General features: G+C 34.1%; 1 protein-coding gene and 1 pseudogene across 1 annotated transcript; both read left to right on the forward strand.

Annotated features, from left to right (window-relative positions):
- Window positions 1-2,864: 2,864 nt before the first annotated feature.
- Window positions 2,865-3,824, forward strand: LOC119536362 (olfactory receptor 8K1). Its single transcript, XM_037839115.1, has one exon. It carries the CDS (start codon window positions 2,865-2,867, stop codon window positions 3,822-3,824), a length of 960 nt encoding a protein of 319 aa, XP_037695043.1.
- An 8,354-nt stretch (window positions 3,825-12,178) lies between these two features.
- On the forward strand, window positions 12,179-18,760 carry LOC119536768 (annotated as a pseudogene).
- The last annotated feature ends 6,348 nt before the right edge of the window (window positions 18,761-25,108 follow it).

Below are 25,108 nucleotides of genomic sequence, written 5' to 3' on the forward strand. Positions count from 1 at the left end.
TGTGCAATAGCTTAGACTATAATGTACAAGTCTCCTATACAGTGGAACGCCACAAGGCTGTGAAAACCAGGAATTTATAAACTGAACAAATTACAGAGTTCAGAGAGGACAGGCTACATTAGCTTCCAAATGGCCAGAGAATATAGTTCTTATTTAATATATGGGCATCCAGTAGAGATCTTAGAGGAAAAAGCTACTCTAGATCTACTCATCTCGCTGAAGACAAAGTTCAAAAAGAGCAATGAGATCTCTGTTTAAAAAAAAAAAATGTAATATATTTTAAGCGCACAATATTCAGCATCTAATCCAAATTAACTACTCATGAGCAAGAGGAACATGTCATGTAACCAGAAGATACATCAGTCAATTGACCGAGATCCTGAATTAACTTTTTAGACAATTTGCAAACAGGGACTTTAAGTAATAGAAATATGTTCAGTGTGTTCAGTGATTTAACAGAAAGCAAGAATAAAATGAGGAAATTAAGAAAAAATACAAAAATACAAAAGGAACTTTAGAGATGAAAATACAATATCAGATACAAATACTAAAATTATTAGAGATACAGGAAATTATACCCTGAAAACTAAGATAACTAAATTAAACATATTACTAGTGATTATCCAAAATGAAGCCAGAGAGAAAACAAAATACTGAAATAAACACTACAAGAAATTAGTCTCAGTGATCTGTGTACTAATAAGAGGCTATCTAACCTGCATTTAACTATAGGCCCAGGAAGAAATAGTAGAACATATTAGGCAGAAAAAACATTCATGGTCAGATATTTTTTCCAAATTAAAAAACAAAACAAAACAAAACAAAATAACCAAAATCCCAGAGATAAGAGAAGCTCAAAGAACTCCACACTGGATAAACAAAAACAAACAAACAAACAAAAAATCATGTCAAAGCACTCACAATCAAATTTCTGAAAACCAATGCTAAATAGAAATCCATAAAAGCATCCAGAGATAAAAGACACATTATTTACAGAAGGACATGGAAAAGAATGATCACTGTTTCTCAGCAGAAGCAATACAATCTCTATAAACTTATGTAAACCTACAAATCTATATTCAGAAAAAATATCCTTATAAATCATGGCACATATCAAATATTAAATAATCTCTTTTGAGGAAGTCATTCTTTCATTTACTCATGTATTTCATGTCTGCATGTGTGTTGTGTGTTTGCAGGTATGTGTGGGTGTGAGTGCATGTGGGTGTGTGCATGTTTCTGTGCTATATACCCACTATATTAATAGTGATATACAACTGAGTTACAAACAAAAGCACACTTCTGATGTTCAGTGTTTGGTGATATTGTGTAATTTATTTATTCAGTTAGACCCAGGTACAAAATACTTTTGACATTTTCCTAACAGGATTTTCAGAGAACAATTAACAGCTATCCAATGCACTGTCCCTTGAGGCAATTGTGTGCAATGTGTTTATTCTCAAATCAAAGTAAATTTCAGGAAAATGAGACTCAAGGGGATAGAAAAACACTTAAATTTTTCCTGCAACAGTGAGGATTAAACCTGAAGGAAGCCAAAAGTAATCTTCCATTAAGGTGAGCATGAAACACTGGTTTTTGAAACTTTCAGAGGACATATAACTTAAACTGGACCATCCCCCAAAATCTTGAAGGGCTTATGCTTGCAAAAATGCTTCCACTTTTGCAACATGCTCTTCTGTCATCAATAGAATTAATATTCAAGATAGACTTATTATACAGTCCCTGATACTCTATGCTGTGTTATTTGTAACATCTTTGTTTTCAAGTTAGCTTATGCTTCAGTCATGTATTTCAACATTGAGCTTTGTCTACTTATTTCCCTGGTGTCCTTCTTGTCCCTCTATTTCTTATCTACTCAGGTACCTTAATGGAGAGGCAACATGTCATTTTAAAAAAAAAATGTATTCTCAAGGCAAAATGCTTGTATTTAACTCCTGGTTCCACAACATATTAGCTGAGTGATCTTTGTTATTTAACTCTCTTATCTCAATTTCCTTCCTTGCCAGGTGAGGACAAAAACACTGCCCCCTTCCTATTGTTATTGAGTGGATCACATGAGTTACTGTAAAGTACTTAAAAAACTACTTTGCACATAATGAGATCTCCCTCTGTGCTGTCTATCCATTTGTATTTTTTATTCTGTTCAGCTTCTTTACATAAATCTCCATTAAGGGTTCAAGAATAATCAGAATAATTAGGTCCTTTGTGTGCAGAAAAGGCATGCATGACTGAGGGATCATTCAGAAGAAGTGATTCAATCTGCAGAAACAGCAGGCAGATGTAACAATGCAGACTGACATTATTAACAAAATTATAAAATTAACCTATCATAGCATATTTTCCTTTCCTTAAAAACTGATTTCATAGGGAGAAGAATTAAAACCAATATTTAATGTCAGTGGTTTCCTAATCACCATCTGATTCATCACCCCACCAATAGTTTGGAAAGTTTCTTCATGTCTTGCTACTTTATATAGATATGACAATTGTCAAAAAGTTGAGGTTTGTGGCTTAGGAGTGAAGGTTTGTTTTACAGATTACTTGACATTTTTAAAAGTTGAAAACACTTAAAAAGATTTTGGGTCAAAAGAACTAAGTCAACATGGATGCTTGAAAAACAACCAGATCAAAGTATTTTGCCTCTTTTAAGGCATACTTCAGCAAGTTTCAATGAATTCAGTGCTAGTGCATGTAATTTTGACATTTTGGGTTGAGGAATCTCTATTTAGAATTTGAGATGGAGAAAAGGCCCCTATAGCTTATGCATAATGGTCTATGTTGTCTCAGAGATAGCATGTCAAATACTATAAGTACTTATTTTATGCCTTATACAGGTTACCAGAATGAACCATGTGGAAAAACACAATCATACTGCAGCAACCAAAGTGACTGAATTTATTCTCATGGGTATCACTGACCACCCTGGACTGAAGGCACCGCTCTTTGCAATCTTTCTTGTCATATACTTGGTCACAGTGATAGGCAATCTAGGCATGATTTTCCTGACTCATTTGGATTCCAAGCTACACACACCCATGTACTTTTTCCTTAGACATTTGTCCATTACTGATCTTGGATATTCCACTGTCATTGGCCCAAAAATGATGGTAAACTTTGTGGTGAGCAAAAATACTATTTCCTATAATTGGTGTGCTACTCAGCTGGCAACTTTTGAGATTTTTATTATCAGTGAGCTGTTTATTCTATCAGCAATGGCTTATGATCGCTATGTGGCCATCTGCAAACCTCTTCTCTATGTAGTGATCATGGCAGAGAAAGTGTGCTGGGTACTGGTGATTATTCCATATCTCTATAGCACTTTTGTGTCCCTATTTCTCACAATTAAGTTATTTACATTATCCTTCTGTGACTCTAACATCATCAGTTGTTTTTATTGTGATTGTGTGTCTCTAATATCCATACTCTGTTCTGACACACATGAATTAGAACTGATCATTTTGATTTTTTCAGGCTGTAATTTGCTCTCTTCCCTGTTAATTGTTCTTGTATCCTACATGTTTATTCTTGTGGCTATCCTCAGAATGAACTCAGCTGAGGGGAGGTACAAAGCCTTTTCTACCTGTGGCTCCCATCTGACTGTGGTGCTTGTGTTCTATGGGACACTGTTGTTCATTTACCTGCAACCCAAATCCAGCCATACCTTTGATACTGATAAAATGGCCTCTGTGTTTTACACCCTGGTTATCCCAATGCTGAATCCATTGATCTACAGCCTAAGGAACAAAGATGTAAAAGATGCTTTAAAAAGAATCTTAACTAATCAAAGAAAAATGCCCACTTAATATTTTAATGTTCAATAATAGAGTTACCAGAAAATTTGTATGGTATTCTCTCATTAATTATAGAATCAGAAAGTAGAAATATTTGATCAAATTATTTTTCTATATTTTCCTCTTTTTATGAATAAATACTTCATTTTCTGTATCCCTGTACTCTTCTTCACATCAATAGAAATAAACATAGCAGCCAGATAATAGAAGCCTCCAGTTTTCAAGATTATGTGAAACCTATGTTATTTAGAAATAAGGCAAGTAATTCCAAATTTTGGGTAAAGCAAAAAATTCCTCACTGAACTCCCTTGGCATCTGTGTCACAAAGATTTCTTGACTCTTAAGTCAGTTCCATTGATCTATATCAATATTTATGGGAAAGACACACTGTCCCATTTACTATAATTTAGTAGTAAGTTTTGATATCAGGTTGGGTAAGTTCTCCCACTTTTCTCTTCACTTAAAAATTATTGTGAGTATTCTAGTTCCATTGCATTTCCAAATAATATTAGAATTAGCTTGACAATATCTTCAAAAATTCCTGCTGGGATTTTGAAAGTGATTGCTCTGAATATGTAAATCAATTTGTGACAAATTACCATTTCAAATATTTTCAGTCTCCTAAACCTAAACCAAGTACATGACATATCCCTATTTATATAAGATTTAATTACTCTTGGCAAGGTTTTGTAGTACTCCATGTATAAGTTTTGCATTTTTTATTAAATTTATTTCTGAGTATTTTGTTCTGTTGGATGTCATTGTGAAAGTAACTGCTAACTTAACTGTATTTTTGGATTATTAGCTCTTGTTATGGAGAAATAGATGTAGATTTTACATATTCATTTTCCCCTTCAATCTTGCTAAACTTAATGATAGTAGATTTTTTTTAATTCCTTAGAATTGTCTATATGGAATATCAAGAGTCTGTGAACAAAAGCAGTTTTAATTCACCCTTTCTAAACTCTATATGTGATGTCCTTGTAATTTCTAGTTGTTCTATCTATTAATGAGAGCAGATATTAAAGTCTCCAACTATTATCCCTGAATTATTCCTTTCTACCTTTAATTTTATCTTTGTTTGCTTCATATGTTTTGGGGCTCCCTTGTTAGGTGCATGTGTACTTATAAATTTGTTTTATTATCTTGATGAATCAGCTCTTTTATCATTATTATATATGACACTTTGCCTCTAATAACATTGTCTTAAGTCTATTTTGTCTCCTAGAAGTACAGTCACTGCCACTGTCTAATGATTACTACTTGCATGGTATATAATTTCCCATCTTCTAGCTTTAAACTTATTTTTGTCTCTGAATCTAAAGTTTATCTTTCATAGAGAGCATGCAGTTTGATCTTGTTTGGGTATCTAGTTTGTTAATCTCTGCCTTTGGTTTGGTATTTTTAATCTACACTCAATATTATTAAGGTGGTTACATTAATGTATTATACTTTGTTATTTGTTTTCTGTATATATCATATATTTTAGTTCCTATATTGCTCCTCTTATACTTTCTTTAATCTAAAATACATCAAACTTAATAAACCATTTTAATTCCTTTTTCTGGATTTTTTTTATCATATTGATTATATATATAAATATATAATATTAACTAATACTTAGTTGTTACTCTGGGCATTAGAATCTGCATCTTAACTTAAAACAGTTTGATAGTAACTTAATTCCAAACAAAAAATAGAAACTATCTTCCAATGTCTATTCCTTATCATGCCATTTTGTCATATGTACTACATCTTTACATGTTGCAGTTCAAAAACACAGTTTTATAATTGTTGTTTTGTTGAGTTTATTTTAATAGTTAACAGAAGAAAAGTGAAAAATACACATATGCAATCTTTTAAATGTACCTACATATCAAAATTGACCCATTTTCTGTATCTTTTAAGTGGATTTGAATTATTGTCTGATGTAATGTCCTTACAACCTGAAATATTCTTTATTATTTCTTGTGAGGCAGATCTACTAGCAACACATTTTCTTAGACTTCATTTGTCAGTGAATGACTTTATTTCACATCTTTTTTAAAGGATGGTTTTGCTAAACAGAGTATTTCTTTGATACTTTGTTTCTTTTAGTACTTTCAAGGCATCATCCCCCTACTTTATGGTGTCTATTTCTGACAAGATACCAGTTGAGATTCTTATTGTGTTTCCCTTGTACATGGGGAGTCCTATTCTCTTGCTGCTTTCAAGATTTTCTTTCTTTTTTTCATCAGTTTAATAATGAGGTGCCTATGTGCAGATCTCTTTGGGTTAATCATACTTGGCTCCTATTGATGTTCTTGATTGTAGAAAGTTTTTCATCATATTTGGGAAGTTTTCAGCCTTTATTCTTTCAAGTATTATTTCGTCCCCATTTCCCTCTCTTATATCCTTCTGGAATTCCCAGTAGGCTTATATCAGTGTGCTTGATGGTGTCAAAATATATGAATCAAACACTGATGAATACAAAGGGAGAAATTGATGGTTCTACATTAATAGCAGGAAATTTTAATACACCACTTTCAAAACTGGATAGAATAACTATTAAGAAAACAGTAAGGAAATGTAAGACCTGAAAAATACTCTAAACCAAACATTCCTGAGAGATAAATATATATAGAGAGAACCCTTCAGCCCTTCCCCCCAAAATGCACATTCTTTTAAAATACATGAATAATTCTCCAGGATGAATCATATGTTAGGCCACAAAACAAGTCTCAATAAATTAAAAAATAATTAAACACTACAATTTATATTCTCTGAACACAGCAGAATGAAAATAGAAATAAAAAAAGAGGGAGAAATGAAAAATTCACAAATATTTGGAAGTTAACATATTCTTTAAAAAGGGAAGTTGGATAAAGAGGAAATCAGAAGTGAAAGTAGGAAATATCTTGAGGCAAATGAAAATAAAAATACATCATAATGAAAATCAGACATGTTAAAGGGGGTCATTACTACAGACAGGCTGAAATAAAAAAGACTGTAAGAAGACACTTAAAAAAAGCTGTATACCAATAAATTAGATGAACTAGATGAATCAGACAGAATTTCTCAACAAGACAGTCACTAGTAAAGAGGCTGAATCAGTAATCAAAAACCTCCCAACAAAGAAAAGTCCATGACCAGATGACTTTACAGGGGAAATTTACCAAATATTCCAAGAAGACTTATTTCCAATTCTGCTCAAACTCTTCCAAAAATTTGAAGAGGAGGGAACACACACTAATTCTTTGTATGAGGTTAACATCACCCTGTTACCAAAGCCAGGTAAAGTACCACAAGGAAAGGAATCTACAGATTAATATTTATTATTAATACAGATAGAGAAGTCCTCAAGAATACTAGCAAACCAAATCAAACAGCTTATTAAAAGAATTATACACAATGATCAATATGGGATCCCAGGTATGAAAGGTATGTTCAACATAAGGAAATCAATTAATGTAATTTACCAATGAACACAATGAAAGAAAAATCCACATTGTCATCTCAATTAGTGCAGAAAAGGCATTTGACAAAACCAGCAACACTTCTTGATAAAAACACTTTGAGCACTAGGAATAGAAGGAAACTTTCTCAACATGATAAAGGCCTTATATGAAAAGCCCACAGCCAACATCCTACTTAATGGGGAAAATCTGAATGCTTTCCCTCTAATGTGAAAAATGAGATAAGGATGCCCACTGTTACCACTGTAATTGAACATTGTACTGGAAGTTCTTTCCAGGGAAATTGGTCAAAAAAAAAAAAAAAAGAATCCAAATTGGAAAAGAAGTAGTAAAACTTTCCTTGTTTGCAGGTGACATGATCCTTTATACAGAAAATCCCAAAAATCCAAAATAAATCTCCTAGAGCTAATAAACAATTTCAGCAAAATGGCAGGGTACAGGATCAACACCCCCAAATCAATAGATTTTATATACAATAATGTGCAATTAAGAGAAGAAATCACACCAAAAATTAATTCAAAATAGAAACTAAAAGAATCAAGCATGTAAAAATAAAACTAACCAAGAATTTAAAGGACTTATACACAGAAATATATAAAATATTGCTAAAAGAAATTAAAGAACTAAATAAATGGAAGGATATTCCATGTTCATGGATTGGAAAACTACATATCATTAAGATGTCCATCATACCCAAGGCCATTTATAGATTCAATGCAATCCCAATTCAAATTCCAAATCTTTCTTTGCAGAAATGGAAAAGCCATTCTTTGAACTTATATGGAAGGGTAAGACCCGGAAAAGATAAAGCCATCATGTAGAGTAAGAAAGAAGTTGGAAGCCTCATCCTTTCTAACCTTAAATCTTATTGCAAGTCTGCAGTAGTCAAAACAGCATGGTACTGGCACAAGGACAGACATATACACCAATGGAATTAAATTGAGAGCTCAGAAATTAACCATCACTTTTATAACCAATTGATTTGTGACAATGGGGTAAAGACCACTCATTGGGAGAGGATAGTCCTTTCAACAAATGGTGCTGGGAAAACTGGATCTCCATTTTCAAAAAAAAAAAAAAAAAGAAGCATTCCTAACTCATACCTTAAACAAAAATCAACTCAAAATAGATCAAAGACCAAAATATAAGAAACAGAACTATGAAACTCCTACTGTAGGGAGTACATCTTCAGGGTCTTTTCTTAGGAAATAGTTTCTTTGACTTTCCACCCAAATTACAAGCAACAAAAGAAAAATTAGATAAATGGGACCCCATCAAATATGAAAACTTTTGCTTGTCAAAGGACTTTATCATGAAAGTAAATTGGAAGCCTACAAAATGAGAGAAAATATTTGGAAATCACATATCAGATAAAGATTTAATATCCAGAATATATAATCTTCCAGCTCAACAATAAGAAAAACAACTCAATTAAGAAATGGACAAAATCTCCCCCCATGTGAGACATGACTCCCAGGGGTGTATATCTTCCTGGCAATATGGGACATGACTCCTAGGGTTGAGCCTGGACCCAGCATCATGGGATTAAGAAAGTCTTCTTGACCAAAATGGGGAAGAGAAATGAATCAAAACAAAGTTTCAGTGCCTGAGAGATTTCAAACTGAGTTGAGAGGTCATTCTGGAGGTTATTCTAATGCATTATATGAATTTTAGTTTTTAGTATATTGGAATAGCTAAAAGGAAATACCTGAAACTGTTGAACTGCAACCCAGTAACCTTGATTCTTGAAGATGATTGTATAACTATGGAGCTCACATAGTGTGACAGGGTGATTGTGAAGACCTTGTGGCTCAAACTCTATCCAGTATATGGCAGATGAGTGGAAAAATGGGAACAAAAATTAAATGAATAATAAATAATAGGGGGAAGGGGGGATGGGATGTTTTTGGTGTTCTTTACTTGTATTTTTATTCTTATTATTTTATTTTTTGGATTAATGAAAATATTCAAAAATTGATTTTGTTGGTGAATGCACAACTATATGCTGGTACTCTGAACAGTTGATTATACATTGCACATGATTGTAGGTTATGTGAATATATCTCAATAAAACAAAATTCAAAAAAAAAAAACCTAGGAAATAAGTGTACTTGAAGGTAAGGGGAATCTCAAGGTTAGGAATTATTACACATGTAAGTTATCTAGCCTTAGCTTTCATTTTGCAAAGCAAACATTTTGTTGTTCCTCTATTATATCAAGCCCCCTCCCCAGAGTCCATGGCTTCCATGTTTGCCAGTGATTTTATTCTTGCCCAAGTCATTGTCACTGATTCTACTTGCATCTTACCCTGGTCACAGTGTTACATGAATTTGTAAGCAACCATGTTGTGTTTGTTTCATGAAGGGACTAAACAACTTTCAAATTTGAATTAAAAATATAATGGAAATGGGAGAAACATTTCCTCTCTCTTTTTGGTAAAAAAAACAAAACAAAACAACAAAAAGAAAAACAAAACAAACAAACAAACCAAAAAAACTGGACAAAAGACTTGAATAGATATCTCTCCAAAGAAGATTCGAAAATGACCATAAAGCACATGAAAAGATGTTCAACATGATTAGACATTAGGGAAATTTAAATCACAACCACAATGAGATAGTATTTTAAACCTATAAGAATTGCTGCTATTAAAAAAAAAATAATTGTTGGAGAGGATGCAGAGAAATAGGAATACTCGTGATTTGCTGGTGGCAATGTAAAATGGTGCAGCTGCTGTGAAAGACAGTTTGGCAGTTCCTCAGAACACTGAGTATAGAACTACCATATAGCATGCCAATCCTACTACTAGGTACATACTCATAAGAATCAAAAGCAGGGACTCAAACATACATCGTCACACTGATTTTCATAGCAGCATTTTTCATAATTGCCTTAAGATGGAAGCAAGCCAAGTGTCCATCAGCAAATGAATGGAAAAACAAAATGTGTTATTTAAAACTGTATTATAATAATTGAATATTGTTCAGCTGTAAAAGGATGAAGTCCTGGTACATGCTACAACATGGATGAAAATTGAAGATCTCATGTTGAGTAAAATAAGCTAGACATGAAATGATAAATATTGATTTCACTGATTTAAAAATAATTAGAATAACAAAATTCATAGAGTCAGAATCTAGAACATAAGTTTCCAAGGGGCAGGATGAGGAACAGGGAATTGGAAATTAAGGCTTAAAATGTACACATTTCCTCTTTGGAAGGATAGTAAGGATTTGGTATGGATGATGGTGATGGTGGCACAACATTGTGGATGTAATTATAGCACTGAAATTTATATCTGAATGTGATTAAGAGAGGAAACATTTGATTTTATATGTGTAATAGAATGTTTTTTTTAAAATCCATGGAACTACTCTACACAACTGGTAAGCCCTAAATAAAACATGCAACATAGGTAATAGCATAATTTTTAAAATATACTATCATCAGTTATAACACATTCCTCACCAATACAAGTTGTTAATAAAAGGGTGGTATATAGGAATCCTGTATTTTAGGCATGATTGTTTTTAAACCTACAATTTTTCTATAAGAAAGGAAATTGTCAACTTAGAACTCTGGAAAACATTCAGAGCTTTACTGCTACCAAACAAATAAGAAAATGTTGTTGAAGAATTCTATGGCACTTTAATTTTAATTTTGTGTTGCTATGCATTTCTCCCAGGTGCAGTGGTGGTTTTTTAAGGGCAGCCTTTGTTCCTAGCTTTCGTAAGTGTTTCTAGATAGAGCAGAGCAGAGCTTTATCAAGGAATTGTTTTTGTCTGTGTGATTCTTTCTGGGGATTAAGCACTGTTTCAAAATACCTGCCTTTGTTTCATGTAACTTGGCTCTTTCAGGTTGCAAAAGTGTCTAAGCAGAGGATGCTCCTGGAAAATATCAAAAGGCAAATGAAGACATTATTCCCACCTGTGGCAAAGTATTGCAGTTGGAGTTAGCAATTGGCATACTGAATGCCTGAAAAACAAAACAAAACAAAAAAAAACAACGGTTATTTTGGAATAAAGTATTTGAAAAGCTACTGTGCTTAAGGGGAAATATGGGAAGGCACACACATGCCCAGAGCAGGCCACATGATCAGAAAATACCTGGCAGTGTCCTAAGGTTTGATCTGCTGAGCTTTAGTTTCAGCACAAGCAGGAAGTGAATAGAAGTGTTTGAGAGGATGTGGAGAAATCGGAACCCTTGTATATTTGGTATCATTGCAAAATGGTGCTGCCACTGTGGGAAACAGTTTGGTCACCCCTCCAAAAGTTAAACATAGAAATATCATGTAATTCAGCAATCCTCTTTTGTGTGTGTATTTGTGCATAACAATCACCTTATTTTGTGTATTTGTACATGCACAAAATAATTTTAAAACAAGGATTCAAACAAATATTTACACAAAATTGTTCATGGAAGTACTATTTACAAGAGCCAAAGAGTGAAAACAAATGAGTGAGAAAAAATAAATCCAATGTGTTGTTTTCTTATTAGTAATTGCCTATTTAGTTCATATTATATATTTGTTTGCATCTGTGAATACATGTACACACATTTTTATCTGAATCAATATTCTTGAGCACAAGTTTGCTTTGTTAGTACTGTATTACATTCTCAAACTTCTAAATCTTAACTTGATTTTCATTTTGAATACCATAAATATTATTTTTATGACATGTAAGCCACACCATTCTTATACTTGTTAAAAATCAAATTAAAACTATCTCTAAAACTTTGTTTTATAAAAGGAGTAATATGATTCCAAATAAATTATTTTGTGCTTACTTCCATTTTACTAGAGTAGCTTTTCTGAAATTGAATATCGTATTTCCTTTCTTTTGATTCTTTCTACAATATGTAATCATTCTATATTTCTGATGATGTTTCTGTTTTTGTTCATTATTGGGGATGACGTATATTTTATCACCTGCCTCATATGATTTAATTTATAAGCAAATGAACATAAAATTACAATTTAGAGATAAACTTTTGTGCTTTTCTAGACTAGAGGCACGAGGCCCATATAGAGACTTTACCAAAAACAAAAGACTGTCAGAATTATGCTAAATTTTACTTACATGTTTGTTATAGCAGCCACAAGTTTACCACTGTAGAAGTTTTTATTTGCATACTGTCTTTAGAAAATCAAAGCAGAAAATCACACTCTGTTTAAACTTTACATAAGTTTCATCTTTTGGTAAGTTACTGAATTTGGTTGAGAATTTTCTCTTGCATTTATTCCCTGTATTATTTGATAAGATGATAAAGAAAACAATTGAAAATAAGACATTGCTTGGCTTGTTTGTTTGAGAGAGAGAATAATTTGAAAAGATATAAATATTTGTCCCTAAAGAAGTGTTATAAGTATATTATAAGTGTATTAATGGAAAAGTGTATATTACTACAGTAGAAAGTATATTAATTCAGTAGAATTTACCTCATCCTTATTTTATACTGCTCTATTAATGAATGCCATCATTTCTACATAGTGCCTTTACTAAAGATATTTGAATGTTGAACAATAAATAAATTAATCCAGTGTAATTTTTTCATGTTGACACATTATTTTTTACCATTGCAATATTTCCAATCCATTGAAAATGTGGATATGAACATAGGTAAAACCTGTTCCATTTTCTTCTGGTCTTACAATAGTTTTATATATCATATTCTCCATCAACTACAATCTTTAATAAACTTTTTGGTAATTCCAATCAAGCATCCTAAATTCTCTTCTTGCTTTCTTCTACAACTCTAATCCCAACCCCCTACCATTTGTTTGTTTTTGCCTATTCATTAAACATTCATTTCTTTCATAGCAATTATCCTTGTTGGGCCATGTTGGACACTAAGTTTCTCATGAGGGAGGAAATCAAAGTTACTGTTAACAGATCTAAGTCAATAAGACTGTTTCACACATGTTTGAAGACAGAATTTTTTTGAAAAAAAGTGGAATTTTGAAAGCAAGGACCCAAATTTCTAGCAGTCAAATTAGTGCAAACTGTTTCTATTTAGTTATGTAGTGATTCTATTGTAAATAATATTTTCATTATTCCACTTTCTGTTGTTCGATTTTTCTCCCCTTTTGCCTCAAGGTATACAATAAGCATGATCATATTTAAAGGATTGTGGTGTAATAGAGGTTAAAAGGGTGGTGGATCCTTCATAGAAGAACCCTCATGCAATAAAATTATTATTTTACCCTTTTATTTTAAAATTCTTGTATTTATTGTGAGAAAAAACTGGAAGGTAACTGCCAGTTTGGATATTACATGTCCCCCAAAAAGCCATGTTATTTAATGCAATCTTGTGGGGCCAGATTTGTTAGTCTTAATTAGGGTGTGACCTTTTGAACTCTGATTAAATTATTTTGATAGAGGTGTGGATCCCACTCTTTCAGGGTGGGACTGGAGTAGTTCACTGGATTATTTAAGAGACCTAAGAGCTGAAAAAGACCCAGATGTTTGCTGACACTTACAGATGTTTGGAGATGTGGACAGAGGACATTTAGAGATGCTAAGCTAAGAGATGAAACCCAGAGTTTGCCCCAGAGAACCTAAGAGAGACCCAGAGACATTTTGGAGAAAGCCATTTTGAAATGCAACCTGGGAGCAAAGGAACAGCAGACACTAGCCACATGCCTTCCCAGCTGACAAAAGTGTTCTGGAAGCCATCAGCCATTCTTCAGTGAAGGTATCATCTTATTGATGCCTTAATTTGGACACTTAGAGCTGTAAAATTGTAACTTAATAATTCTCCTTTATAAAACCCAGTCCATTTCTGGTGTTTTGCATAATGGCAGCAGTAGCAAATGGGAATAGTAACTACTGGGAAAATGTCAAATAGTATTTAAAAGCAAAACTCTTTTGTTCAGTCAGAATATGTCTTCAGATTTCCAGATATAGACACTTTTTTTAAACACTGAAGAATATGATGGCTAATAGGATTATATAGAAAGGGATTGTTCCTGAAGCAAATTTCTTCTGTGGAGCTTGAGTATTCTTTGTAGCAATACATCTTTTCTGGCATAAGTTTTTCTCCTATTGACCTTAAATTTAAAAATGGAAGTTGAGCTATATGGCACCATGTCATTTATGTGAAGTATAAATATATGAACATGGAATAGAAACACACATTTTGTAAAAAAAAAAAATAATAAGCAAATGCACATGTAAAATATCAGGGTACAGCAGAAGGGATTGTTAAAGGAAAAAAGGGAATAAGAAACCAATTAAAACAGAGATGTACTTTGCTAGGCACAATGATGATGATGTGTCATGAACAGATTAATGCAATTATTCTAAACCTCTCTCCTTAAGTCCAAAAACAGTTGGAAAAACATATATTTTCAATGAGCAGTTAATACACCTCTGAATTCAGGTATGCAAAAGTAATTGAAGTTGTTAAAACATAAACAAAATCTTAATGACAGCATTATTCAGTATGAAAAAATACTGGAATCAAATTAAATCCATGCCTCAGAAATTTATTAATTAAAATATAGAGATATATATTTTGCAAAATGTAACCCTTAAAATTTGGTTTATATTTATTATAGAGCAATTTGAAGCAAGTTTCTAAGAAGAAAAATAAAAATAATAAACAAAAAGTTTTACCATACAATGAATTCTTTAAAAAAATTATTGCAGTATAATTTACAGATAAGTTGCACAGATTGTAAGTGTGCACAGATGAAATTTGACAAATGAAAACACCTAATTGACTACTGCTTCAATCAAGAGAGCATTTCCATCACTCCAGAAAGTTCCCTGATGTGTCTTTGCAGGGAATCCCCCACATCATATTCTAGACCATGAATGATCTGATTTCTATCACCAGAGATTAATTTAACCTATCCTAGAATATAATATAAATAGAATAATGTAGTATGTTTTTGTCTGGTTTCTTTTTCTTGACTTAATGCTATTGAAATTCATCCCTACTGTTGGATGCATTAGCAGTTGATTCCATTTTGTTGCTGACTAGAATTAATTTTATGAATATAGCACATTTTTTTATGCATGTTTCTGTTTTTAGGCAGTTGGAATGTTTGAAGTTCAGATTATTATGAATAAAGCTATCATGTACATTAATGCACAAGTATTTTTCTGCACATATGCTTTCACTCCTCTTGAGTAAGAATCAAGGAGAATATTCTTAAGACATATGGTAGACATATGGTAACTTTATCAGAAATTGCCAAATTGTTTTCTAAAGTGTCTCTACCATTTCCCACTTCCACCAACAATGTCTGATGTTTCTAGAAGTAACAAATAATTGTCAGTATTTGGTAACATCATTATCTTAATTTTAGCTAATCTAGTGGGTGGAAAGTGACATTTCATTGTTACTGTAATGGCATTTTTCTGATGACATAGGATCCAGGGTTTTTTACCTGGTTTTCTTCTGTCATTTGTATTTTTTCTTCCTGTGAAGTGTCAGTCAAATCTTTTGTCTACTTTTATTGGGTTGTATTTTTGTTTTAATTTGTAGGGATATTTACATACAACCTGGATATGATTAAATTGCTTTGATTTCTTAGCTGATAATCAGTTGGACACACATATGTACACATGTTTAGATCTCTAATTCTGTTCCATTGATCTATTTATCTATATTCATAAAATATTGCTCTATCTTCATTACTGTAGCTTTATAGTAAGTCTTGAAATCATCATTTTAAATTCTTCAACTTTGTTCTTTCACAAAGTTATCTTGCCCATACTCAATGCTTTGCATCTACAATATGGTAACAGTCCTCAACTTGTTTGTCCACCATGATGTTGAGTCTGCTCTAAGAAGATTCACATATAGTAGAAGTTCCATATTTTATTACTATTAAAATTTGATCATTAACTTATTATTGAGTCTCCTTAAAAGTTGTAGTTTGGTTTCAATCTTATATGTAAAATTAAGGAATGAACCACTTGGATTCTTGTGATAAAATGGTAAACATCATAAGCCTGTTTTTGATCATCTAGTTCCAATACCTTAAAGCCATAATAGCTTCTTGTTCCATATAGAAAATTTGGAGTCTTTGAGAAAATCCTTTCAATACAATAAATAAGCCATAGAATATATAGAAGAAATTCATTACTTATTTCATGTACAAAAACAAACTTGAGGACATTTAGAAATAACAGAGGGCTGAATTTTGCAATCTAGTCATAACGTCCTCTTGTAACTATTACAATTTAAGTAGTAACACAAGTATAATTCACTTTGTTAGCTAAAAGCTTTTCATTCATCTGGTCATTAATTGCATATAATAAGAAAATAATCCATCAAAAGAAATCTTGAGGTTATAATTTGGGGAAGAGGTTTACGCATGTGCAAAAAAAAGGATTTATATGTCAGCAGCATTCTTTTGGAACTATGCATCACAATAGTTATCATGAGAATATGTGCTTTGTATCTATTACAGCCAATGGATCTGTTCTGTAAAATCTGGAATATTTTAAATATTCTACAGAAAAGAAGGTGATGTTTGAGAACCATTCAGGCTATAATTGTAATATCAGATAGCTGATATCACACACCTATTATTGCCATTTTGCAATTTTATCATCACACACAAAAAAAATGATATGTCAGTAAATGTTACTATACTATCATGGAAAAAAAAAAACAAAAAGAAAGCACTACTTGAAAAAAATCACAATCCACAGCAGAGTTTTATCAATTTATTTTGTGTTTATTTTTAAAAACTTACCCAACAACACTTTGTTAGACAACAGAAGAACCCATGCTCATTTACTTGAGAAATAAAAAGGATTGGCAAACAAATAAATAAGCAAATAAAGAAATAAATAAATAACAGGATTGGCATGAGATTAAAAAGACAAGGCTGTTTATTACAGCATTCATTCTTTTAATAGTGGCAAAAAGAAATAAACAAAAAAACTGCAAAAACCAAAAATCTATCAATCAAGGAATGGTCACGTATCAGTTGATTGATCTATATAGTCTACACTTAAATGCTTGTATTAAAAATGAAAAAAAAAAAAAGAACAAATAGTTGATGATGAATTCTCACATAATAAAAACAAGTTGTAGGAAAATTAATGTAGGCTGCTTTATTAAAAAGCCTTTTATATGGATAATATTGGAGAGTGTTATTAATTTAAACTTAACTTGTGGGTTTTGAAAAGCGATGGGAATTGTAAAATATGAGAAAGAAATAAATACATGACCAAGGGATGGCACTGAATATCCAGAGCTGCTGGAATGTAGCATGTGGGATCCCTGCCTCAGCAGGGCTGGCCCTACCAGTGTGTCTACCATAAAGGGAGATCAATGCTCCCTGCAGCTGAGAAACCCCATCCTTTCTTCATCCAAAGCTGCAGCATATTGAAGTACCAGTCAGATATCTTCTCACAAAGGATCTGTGGTGGCATGGGACAATGGGGCTCTTGCCAGTAATAGGGAAACTGACATGGTAAAACTGGATGAACTAGGACCCCAGCTAGAAGAGAAGGTGAACTGGCAATCATGTAACCCCACCCAAAGCTGAAGAAGAGTGAACATGTACAGTGCCCCAGGAAGAAGAGGATGTGGTGTGGGTACTGATAATTCTCCTACAAGCCCACCATGCCATGGAGAAGATGGAGGAGTTTATATATAAGATCTTGGAAGGATGTTGGAAGGTCATCCATGTGATGCACTCCCCAGTTGGCTGAAGTGCAGTGACTACCTGCTACATGGCCATAGACCTCCCAAACCCTCCTTTCCTGCTTCTTTCAAGAGCATCTTCTGCATCTATACAAAAACTGGCAGCATTTGGACCCATCTGCTTGTTTCTGTGCTGTTTCCCTTTTTGGGAATCTTGGCCATGCTTAGACCAAACACACACTTCATGAATTCTCTACAGAAGAAGATGGTTTGTGGGATGTTCTTTTTGGGTGCAGTGCTCTGCCTTAGTTTCTCCTACCTCTTTCACACCATCTATTGTCATTCAGAGAAAGTCTCTTGGACTTTTTTCCAAACTGGACTCATCAGGGATTTCTCTACAGATTATGGGGACTGTTGTCACCTGCCTCTTTTACCCCTTCTGCTGCTCCCCATAGCCATGGCTCATCTACCTCTCTACTGTCTGTGTTCTGGGGATTTCTGCCATCATTATGATGCACTGGGTCCCATTTTCCCCTCCTAAGCACCTGCAGACAAGGGCAAAATTGTTCCTGGTACTTGGCTTGAGTGGTGGTGTGCCACCATGCACTTTACTACCACTGAGGGATTTATTAAAGCCACTAACTGTGGCAGATGCCTGGTTCTTCCTCATGTGTGATATACATCACCAGAGCTGCCCTTTATGCTGCTCAAATCCCTGGGTTCTTCTTTCCTGGAAAGTTTGACATATGGTTCCAGTCTCATCAGACTTTCCACATCCTGGTTGTGGCAGCTGCCTTTGAACACTTCTACAGGGTCTCCATTCTTCAGGAATTCCATTATGGCCTAGGATGTAGCTGTACTAATGACTGCCTTAGGTGAGCTTCCCACCAGAATGGTGGCAAGGAAATTCCCAAGTTATTTAAAAAATAAATTATTTGTTGATTTGAGAGGAGGAATCTAAGTTGTCTGTTTCTAGAAGAAGCCTCTTAGAAAATTTTGTACATCAAAGCTTCAACCCATTTTCACACTCACTGGGCAATAATCTTTCCATTTCCATTTCCCCAGCTGGAGCAGAAAGGGATGGTCCAACTTAGCCATCCCCCTGTCCACAAAGCAACTACCATCCCCTCAAAGAGACAGTATCTTGAAGCTCATGTTGAGATTTTACCCCCTCCTCAAATGATTTTGGGAAAAAATGATGGACTGGGAGTCTTCAGAAATCCTGTTTCTGAAACAAAATATCCCTCCTTTATCCTCATCCTTACTTTGCTACCTGGCTTATAACAGGCCATCCATTTTGTAGCACACTTTTCAAAAGCAATTATAAAATGGTCCCAACTTTGTAGAACCTGGATCTGCTTACAACAGCAAGAAAAAGTCACCATCTTTTACATAACCCAGCTAATCAGGAAAGTATGAACAGGCTTCAAATAAACTGTTTTAATTTTTTTTCCTTGACAGAGTAATGTAAAATTAAAATGGTAAAAGATATTTATTTAATATTTAATACTAAGCTTTAAATAAAACCTATCATTGCTATGTATCTTGATATAAAGGCTATGATGATAATAAAAGAAAGTATGAGGGAAAATGCATGACCAATGTGTTAAATCTGCACTATTTAATGTAAAACAAAACTGTAGAAAATAAAATTTATTCATAACATTAAATATCCTTTGGGCAGGATTTGAAGCTAGCATGATAAACAGAATGGATTTGATTGGAAAATGAAATTTTGCACTTTTTATTGTATTCAATTTATGTTTCCAATAAAGTAAAATCTAGTAAATTAAAAAAGGGAGAAAATTAAGCAAAGAATAGGTGTCTGGTATCAAGAAGCTGGTTCACATTTTGATTTAGTTCCTTACAATTTTCACTTTTAATTTTAGTAACAAGCATATGTCATGTACATATATTTCAAAAATCTGGAAAATGTCTATTCAAACTAATGTGCAAGGAGGCAATTCATTTGCTGAGTGAGTGTGGGATGGTAATGAAGCACTGTGTTATTAGCACAGGGTCCATGCAAAGTATTGTCTTTGTGTTCAGAAGCTCAAGAAAGAAACAATAAAGACACACTAAAGGCATGAAAAAGCCACAATTAACCCTTGAGTGTAATTGCTATGTTTAATCTTTGTTATCACTTCCTGAGATTATAAATATATAGATACCAATCTGGTAGACAGTCAGCTAAATTGCTTATCTTGAGTTTGCTAATCCTAAATCAGGTTGTGTTTCAGTTTGACTGCCTTAAAGTAAATTCAGAAAATAATTTAGTAATGGGAGAGGAAGGAATTCTGACAAGCAGAAGCTTTTGGCAAGAATTTGTTTTTGTTTTCATTTTTTTGGGGGGAGTCTTGGTTGTCTAAGTTTACATCTTTAGAGTCAGCACAGGTAAGAGTGAATAGAACAAGTGTTCAAGAGGATGTAGAGGAATTGGAACCCTTGGATACTTTGTATTAATGCAAAATGATGCAGACACTATGGGAAAAAATTTTATTGCACTAAAAAAAGTTAAATGTAGAATTGCCATGTGACCCACCAATCCTCTCCTAGGTAGATACACAAAGCATTGGAAACAAGTTCTCAAAAAAAATACTTGTACAAAATTGCTAATGGAAGTAATTTTCACAAGATCCAAAGGGTGAAAAAAACATGAGTGAAAAACATCCATCCAATATATTGTTTATATTAATCATTGTCTATTTAGTTCATACTATTTGTCTCTGTGTGTATATATATGTATGTATTGTCAGACCCCAGGAAAAGAGTCTAACATATAGAAGAATGTCTGATCCAGGGGCCCTGCTGCTTATCTCACAGAAAATAGGTGCCCCATAAACTAAAGAATGAAAGCTGTTCAAGGCTCTTTCAGACACAGTGGTGCCCCAACTCGAAAAGGTGAGTAAAAGAAAGATCAGATATTTCTATAAGACAAACAACTGAAAAGTCCTGCTCTCCCTAGATAGATAATGCAGCTGCTTTTCTAAGAAGAATAATGTGCCAGAATCCTAACAACCTATCAGCCTAGAAAGTGATAGGCACTTGCCCAATCAAGGCACAGGATGCACACAGCAGGCACCCTTCTCCCCCAACACCCTTCCCTCCCCATGTGGGTTTTTCCTTTAAAAAATGCTGCTCTCAGATAGACGACCAGAGCCATTTTTTCCTTTCTTTCTTTTCTGATGGCTCCCACCTGCTTTCTTCCTCTAATAAACCTTAAATTCTCTACTTAAACCATGACTCACCGCATTGTGTGGATTCTTGAATGGCTCTGGGCCTAACATTTGGTGCTGAAACCCAGGATGGAGGTTTGACTGAGGTTTAAGTTTCCTGGCCCCTCAGGAAATCATAGGTAATCATAGGTAATATACAGTCACTTTTCAATAGCTCCAAAGCTGAATTTCCTCCTAAATCTACCCCCTCAGATGTTTAGACTTCAATTAAAAGGGGAAGTAGAATCAATACAATTTGGCCACAGTATCCTTTAGAACAACAAAAACATTAGCCAGAAAATGGCACTTTCAATTGGCAAATTCTCACTGAATTTAATAATTTTATTTGGCACAATGACAAGTTGTCTGTAGCTTTTAATCTTAAGCTTTCTAAACTGTTTGGTCCTGGCTATTCTTGGGCCATTGTTCTAGTTTGCTAATGCTGCAGAATGCAAAACACCAGAGATGGATTGGCTTTCATAAAAAGTGGGTTTATTTGGCTACACAGTTACAGTCTTAAGGCCATAAAGTGTCCAAAGTAACACATCAGTTATCAGATACCTTCACTGGAGGATGGCCAATGGCATCCAGAAAACCTCTGTTAGCTGGGAAGGCACATGGCTGGTGTCTGCTCCAAAGTTCTGGTTTCAAAATGGCTTCCTCCCAGCACGTTCTTCTCTAGCAAGCTTGCTCCTCTTCAAAATGTCACTCACAGCTGCACTGAGTTCCTTCTCTTTGCATCAGCATGTTTAAATGGCTCCACTGATCAAGGCCCATCCTGAATGGGTGGGACCACACCTCCATGGAAATACCCCATCAGTTATCATCTACAGTTGGGTTGGGCACATCTCCATGCAAACAACCTAATCCAAACATTCCAACTTAATCCCCACTATTATGTCTGATCCACAAGCTTGCATCAAAGAATATGGCTTTTTTCTGGGCGACATAATACATTCAAACCAGCACATTCCACCCCCTGTAACCCAGAAAAACATATTCTTTCCAACTACAAAATACATTCATCCCACAACAATATCACAGAAACTTAAATCATTTCAGTAACAATAGTTAAGTACAAGATTCCATCAAAATCAATTATAAGCATGGTCAGTCCTAATACAAAATTCCCCTCTATCTGTGAAACTTAGAACAAGTTATCCACTTCCAATATACAAAGGAGGGACAGGCATAGGGTAAACATTCCCATTGCCATAATGAGAAAGAGTAAGGAAAACAGGGTTAACAGGACCAAAACAGTTCCTAAAACCCACAGGACAAACTCCATTGGATTTCAAAGTCTGAGAGTCATTTACAGAACAGTGTTGCATCCTTGGGGCTTGAGAGAGTGGGATTGTAACCCTTCCTAAGGGCCTTTGTGGCAGCTCTTTCCTCTCCAAACACTTGGGTGAGTGCTCCAACATATCCACACATTGGGGAGACCACCTTCTCGGCCCCACCCTCCTCAAACATTGGGCAGCTCCTGGATTCCCTTCCATCTCCGGGGCACACTCTCAACCCTTTCAGAACAGTGTGGTGGCAGCCAGGCTCTCCCCAATTCCCTGGAAATGTGCTCCACCCTCCTTGGGATGTGGGATGGCAAAACTCTTCCAGAGTATCGAGGTGGAAGGCCCACCCTCAACCTCTGGGGCAAACTCAACCTTTCCATGCATGTGAACTGCTCCACTCTCCCAGCCCAAGGCCTCTTGACTCCAGACCTCAACCTCCATGGCTCTGTCTTTGAAGAAATTTTTCCTTCAGTTTGTTCCTTGTCTGTCTTCTCCAGTCCAGACTGGCAATGGCTCTGTCTGTAAAGATCTCACAAAAATTCTGTTGGCTTCGCATCAAGCATGCAGGGGTCAAAGCCATCAGACAATAGGACTTTCCACAATTCCTTTCTGGATAACTCCATCTCCAGTCTTGGCTTGTACTGAAATGGTGGCTGGGTTCCATGTTTGGTTACAGCCTCACATTGGGCTGTAGCTTCTAGGATTCCACCGCCTGGAAGCTCATAATTTTCCAAGGCATCAGCTTCTGGTTTCTTTGAAACCAAGAGTTCAGTTCTAAGTTTATCTCTCTCTGCTTGCATTTTACTATAAGCTGCAAGAAGAAGCCAGGGTACATCCTCCACATGTAGTCTTGAGATCTCATCAGCTAAGTATTCTAGGTTGTCACTTTCAAATTCTTCCTTCCATCTGACACCAGGACTCAATTTTGCCAAATTCTCTGCCACTTTAAAACAAGGATCACTTTTCTTCCAGTTTGCCACAACACATTCATCATTTCTGCTCAAGTCCTCATCAGAGTATCTTTAGAGTCCATATTTCCATAAACAGTCTCTTTAAAGCAGTTTTGGCCTTTTCTATCAAGCTCCTTACAATTCTTCCAGAATCTTCCCCTTATCCATTTGAAAAGCCTTTCCAACATGTTTGGTATTTGCAAACTCAGTAATCAGTGTAGGATGCAAAAAGTCTCTTTTATCAAATTAACTTCTTGCACTTTATGTTAACTTTATTATGTTTATTTAAATTCTTGTATTAGACACTCTTTACATTTAAATTATCATCTGTCCCTATACTCTTATTTGAATGGGAGGTTATTTAATAAAACCCAAACTGGCTAAATGATGACCTAATAAGGCTCAGGTCTTTTCTAATAGAAACCAAAGGTTTAAAGTGTAACAAAGAAACCCATAACACTAGCACAAAGTCCATTTAACAGCCTTGTTTAGCCAGTAAACAAAACTATGTTTACTCATTTTATATTAAATAAAACTTTGTAAATGTATAAAATTATTATTTGTTTTCTAAGCTATCCATGCCTCATATAATTATATCCAAGAGAATACTTTGCTAAGTAATTAAATTAAAAAAAACTTCTCCTTGTAATCAGAAAGCAAAAGCTTTAACCCATATCCTCCTAATATGTCCCAAACCTACCAAGGAATCCACCTTAAAGCACATAAAAAGGTGGGCATAAAAAGCAGCCATAAAATGGCAAACAGCAAAATCCTCTCAAATACTCTAATTTAATAATTGTTATACAAGATTATAAAGCTTATTTGTAACTACACCCTTGTTCAGTAATACCGTAATCAACATATTCATAGAGCCAATATGTTATAAAAAATTTAACAAAACTAAGAAAACAAAATACTTTCAAGAATCAAAATTCATGCAAAGTTAAATCTTTGTGTGTATTTTTTTAAGAAAAACAATGTAACACCTATACATTCCATTAATCCTTGACAATAATTGTTTATTACTATTTCAAGATGCATTAACTGAAGTGTTTTAATCATTTAGCAATATTCTAACAAGTTTAAACCTATATTTTTTAGTAAAATGTTATAAAATGTTTTCCTCAATAATCAATGTAAAAGGCAAAATGATTAAATTCATGTAATATGTTATAAGTTGCAGAAGAAACATTTAGACAATGTTAAAAGAATTAAAATCTTCTAACCTTCTTTTGGTTACTGATGTGCGTAACATCAAACAACAATGTAGTACTGCTAGCTATAATTTCAGTTATTTTTAAAGTGTCATCTGTCACAAAAAACAGCCAAATTTCCTTGTAAGTTACATTGTTTTACTCTAATCCTTCTCTGAAAGTGCCTGCAGTTAGCTACAAGTCAAAGCTTCATCTTCAACAACAAAGAAACACTTTTAAAAAGAAGAAAGGCAAGTATATAAATTATGTTCCTACCCATTATCTAACATAACCCTACTAAAAATGTAAAAAAAAAAATTAGACCTCTATTTTAATGGAAATGCTTGCATGTTTAAACCAAGCTCCTAGTACTGTGCCTGCACGCTCTCTCTCCACATCAGAATTATTGGTAAAACCCATTTCTGTAGTCACTAAAACTATAAAAGTGTCAACCACATCACATGGACATGCTCCAGAAGTAAATGGACACATGTTGTTACTAAAAACACCTTTTACTACAGACACCTTTGCCTTTGCCTGCCAGAAAAGTCTCAATCACTTAAGCTTTTTGGTGAACATT

This window comes from Choloepus didactylus, chromosome 6, assembly GCF_015220235.1.
Source record: "Choloepus didactylus isolate mChoDid1 chromosome 6, mChoDid1.pri, whole genome shotgun sequence".
NCBI lineage: Eukaryota > Metazoa > Chordata > Mammalia > Pilosa > Megalonychidae > Choloepus > Choloepus didactylus.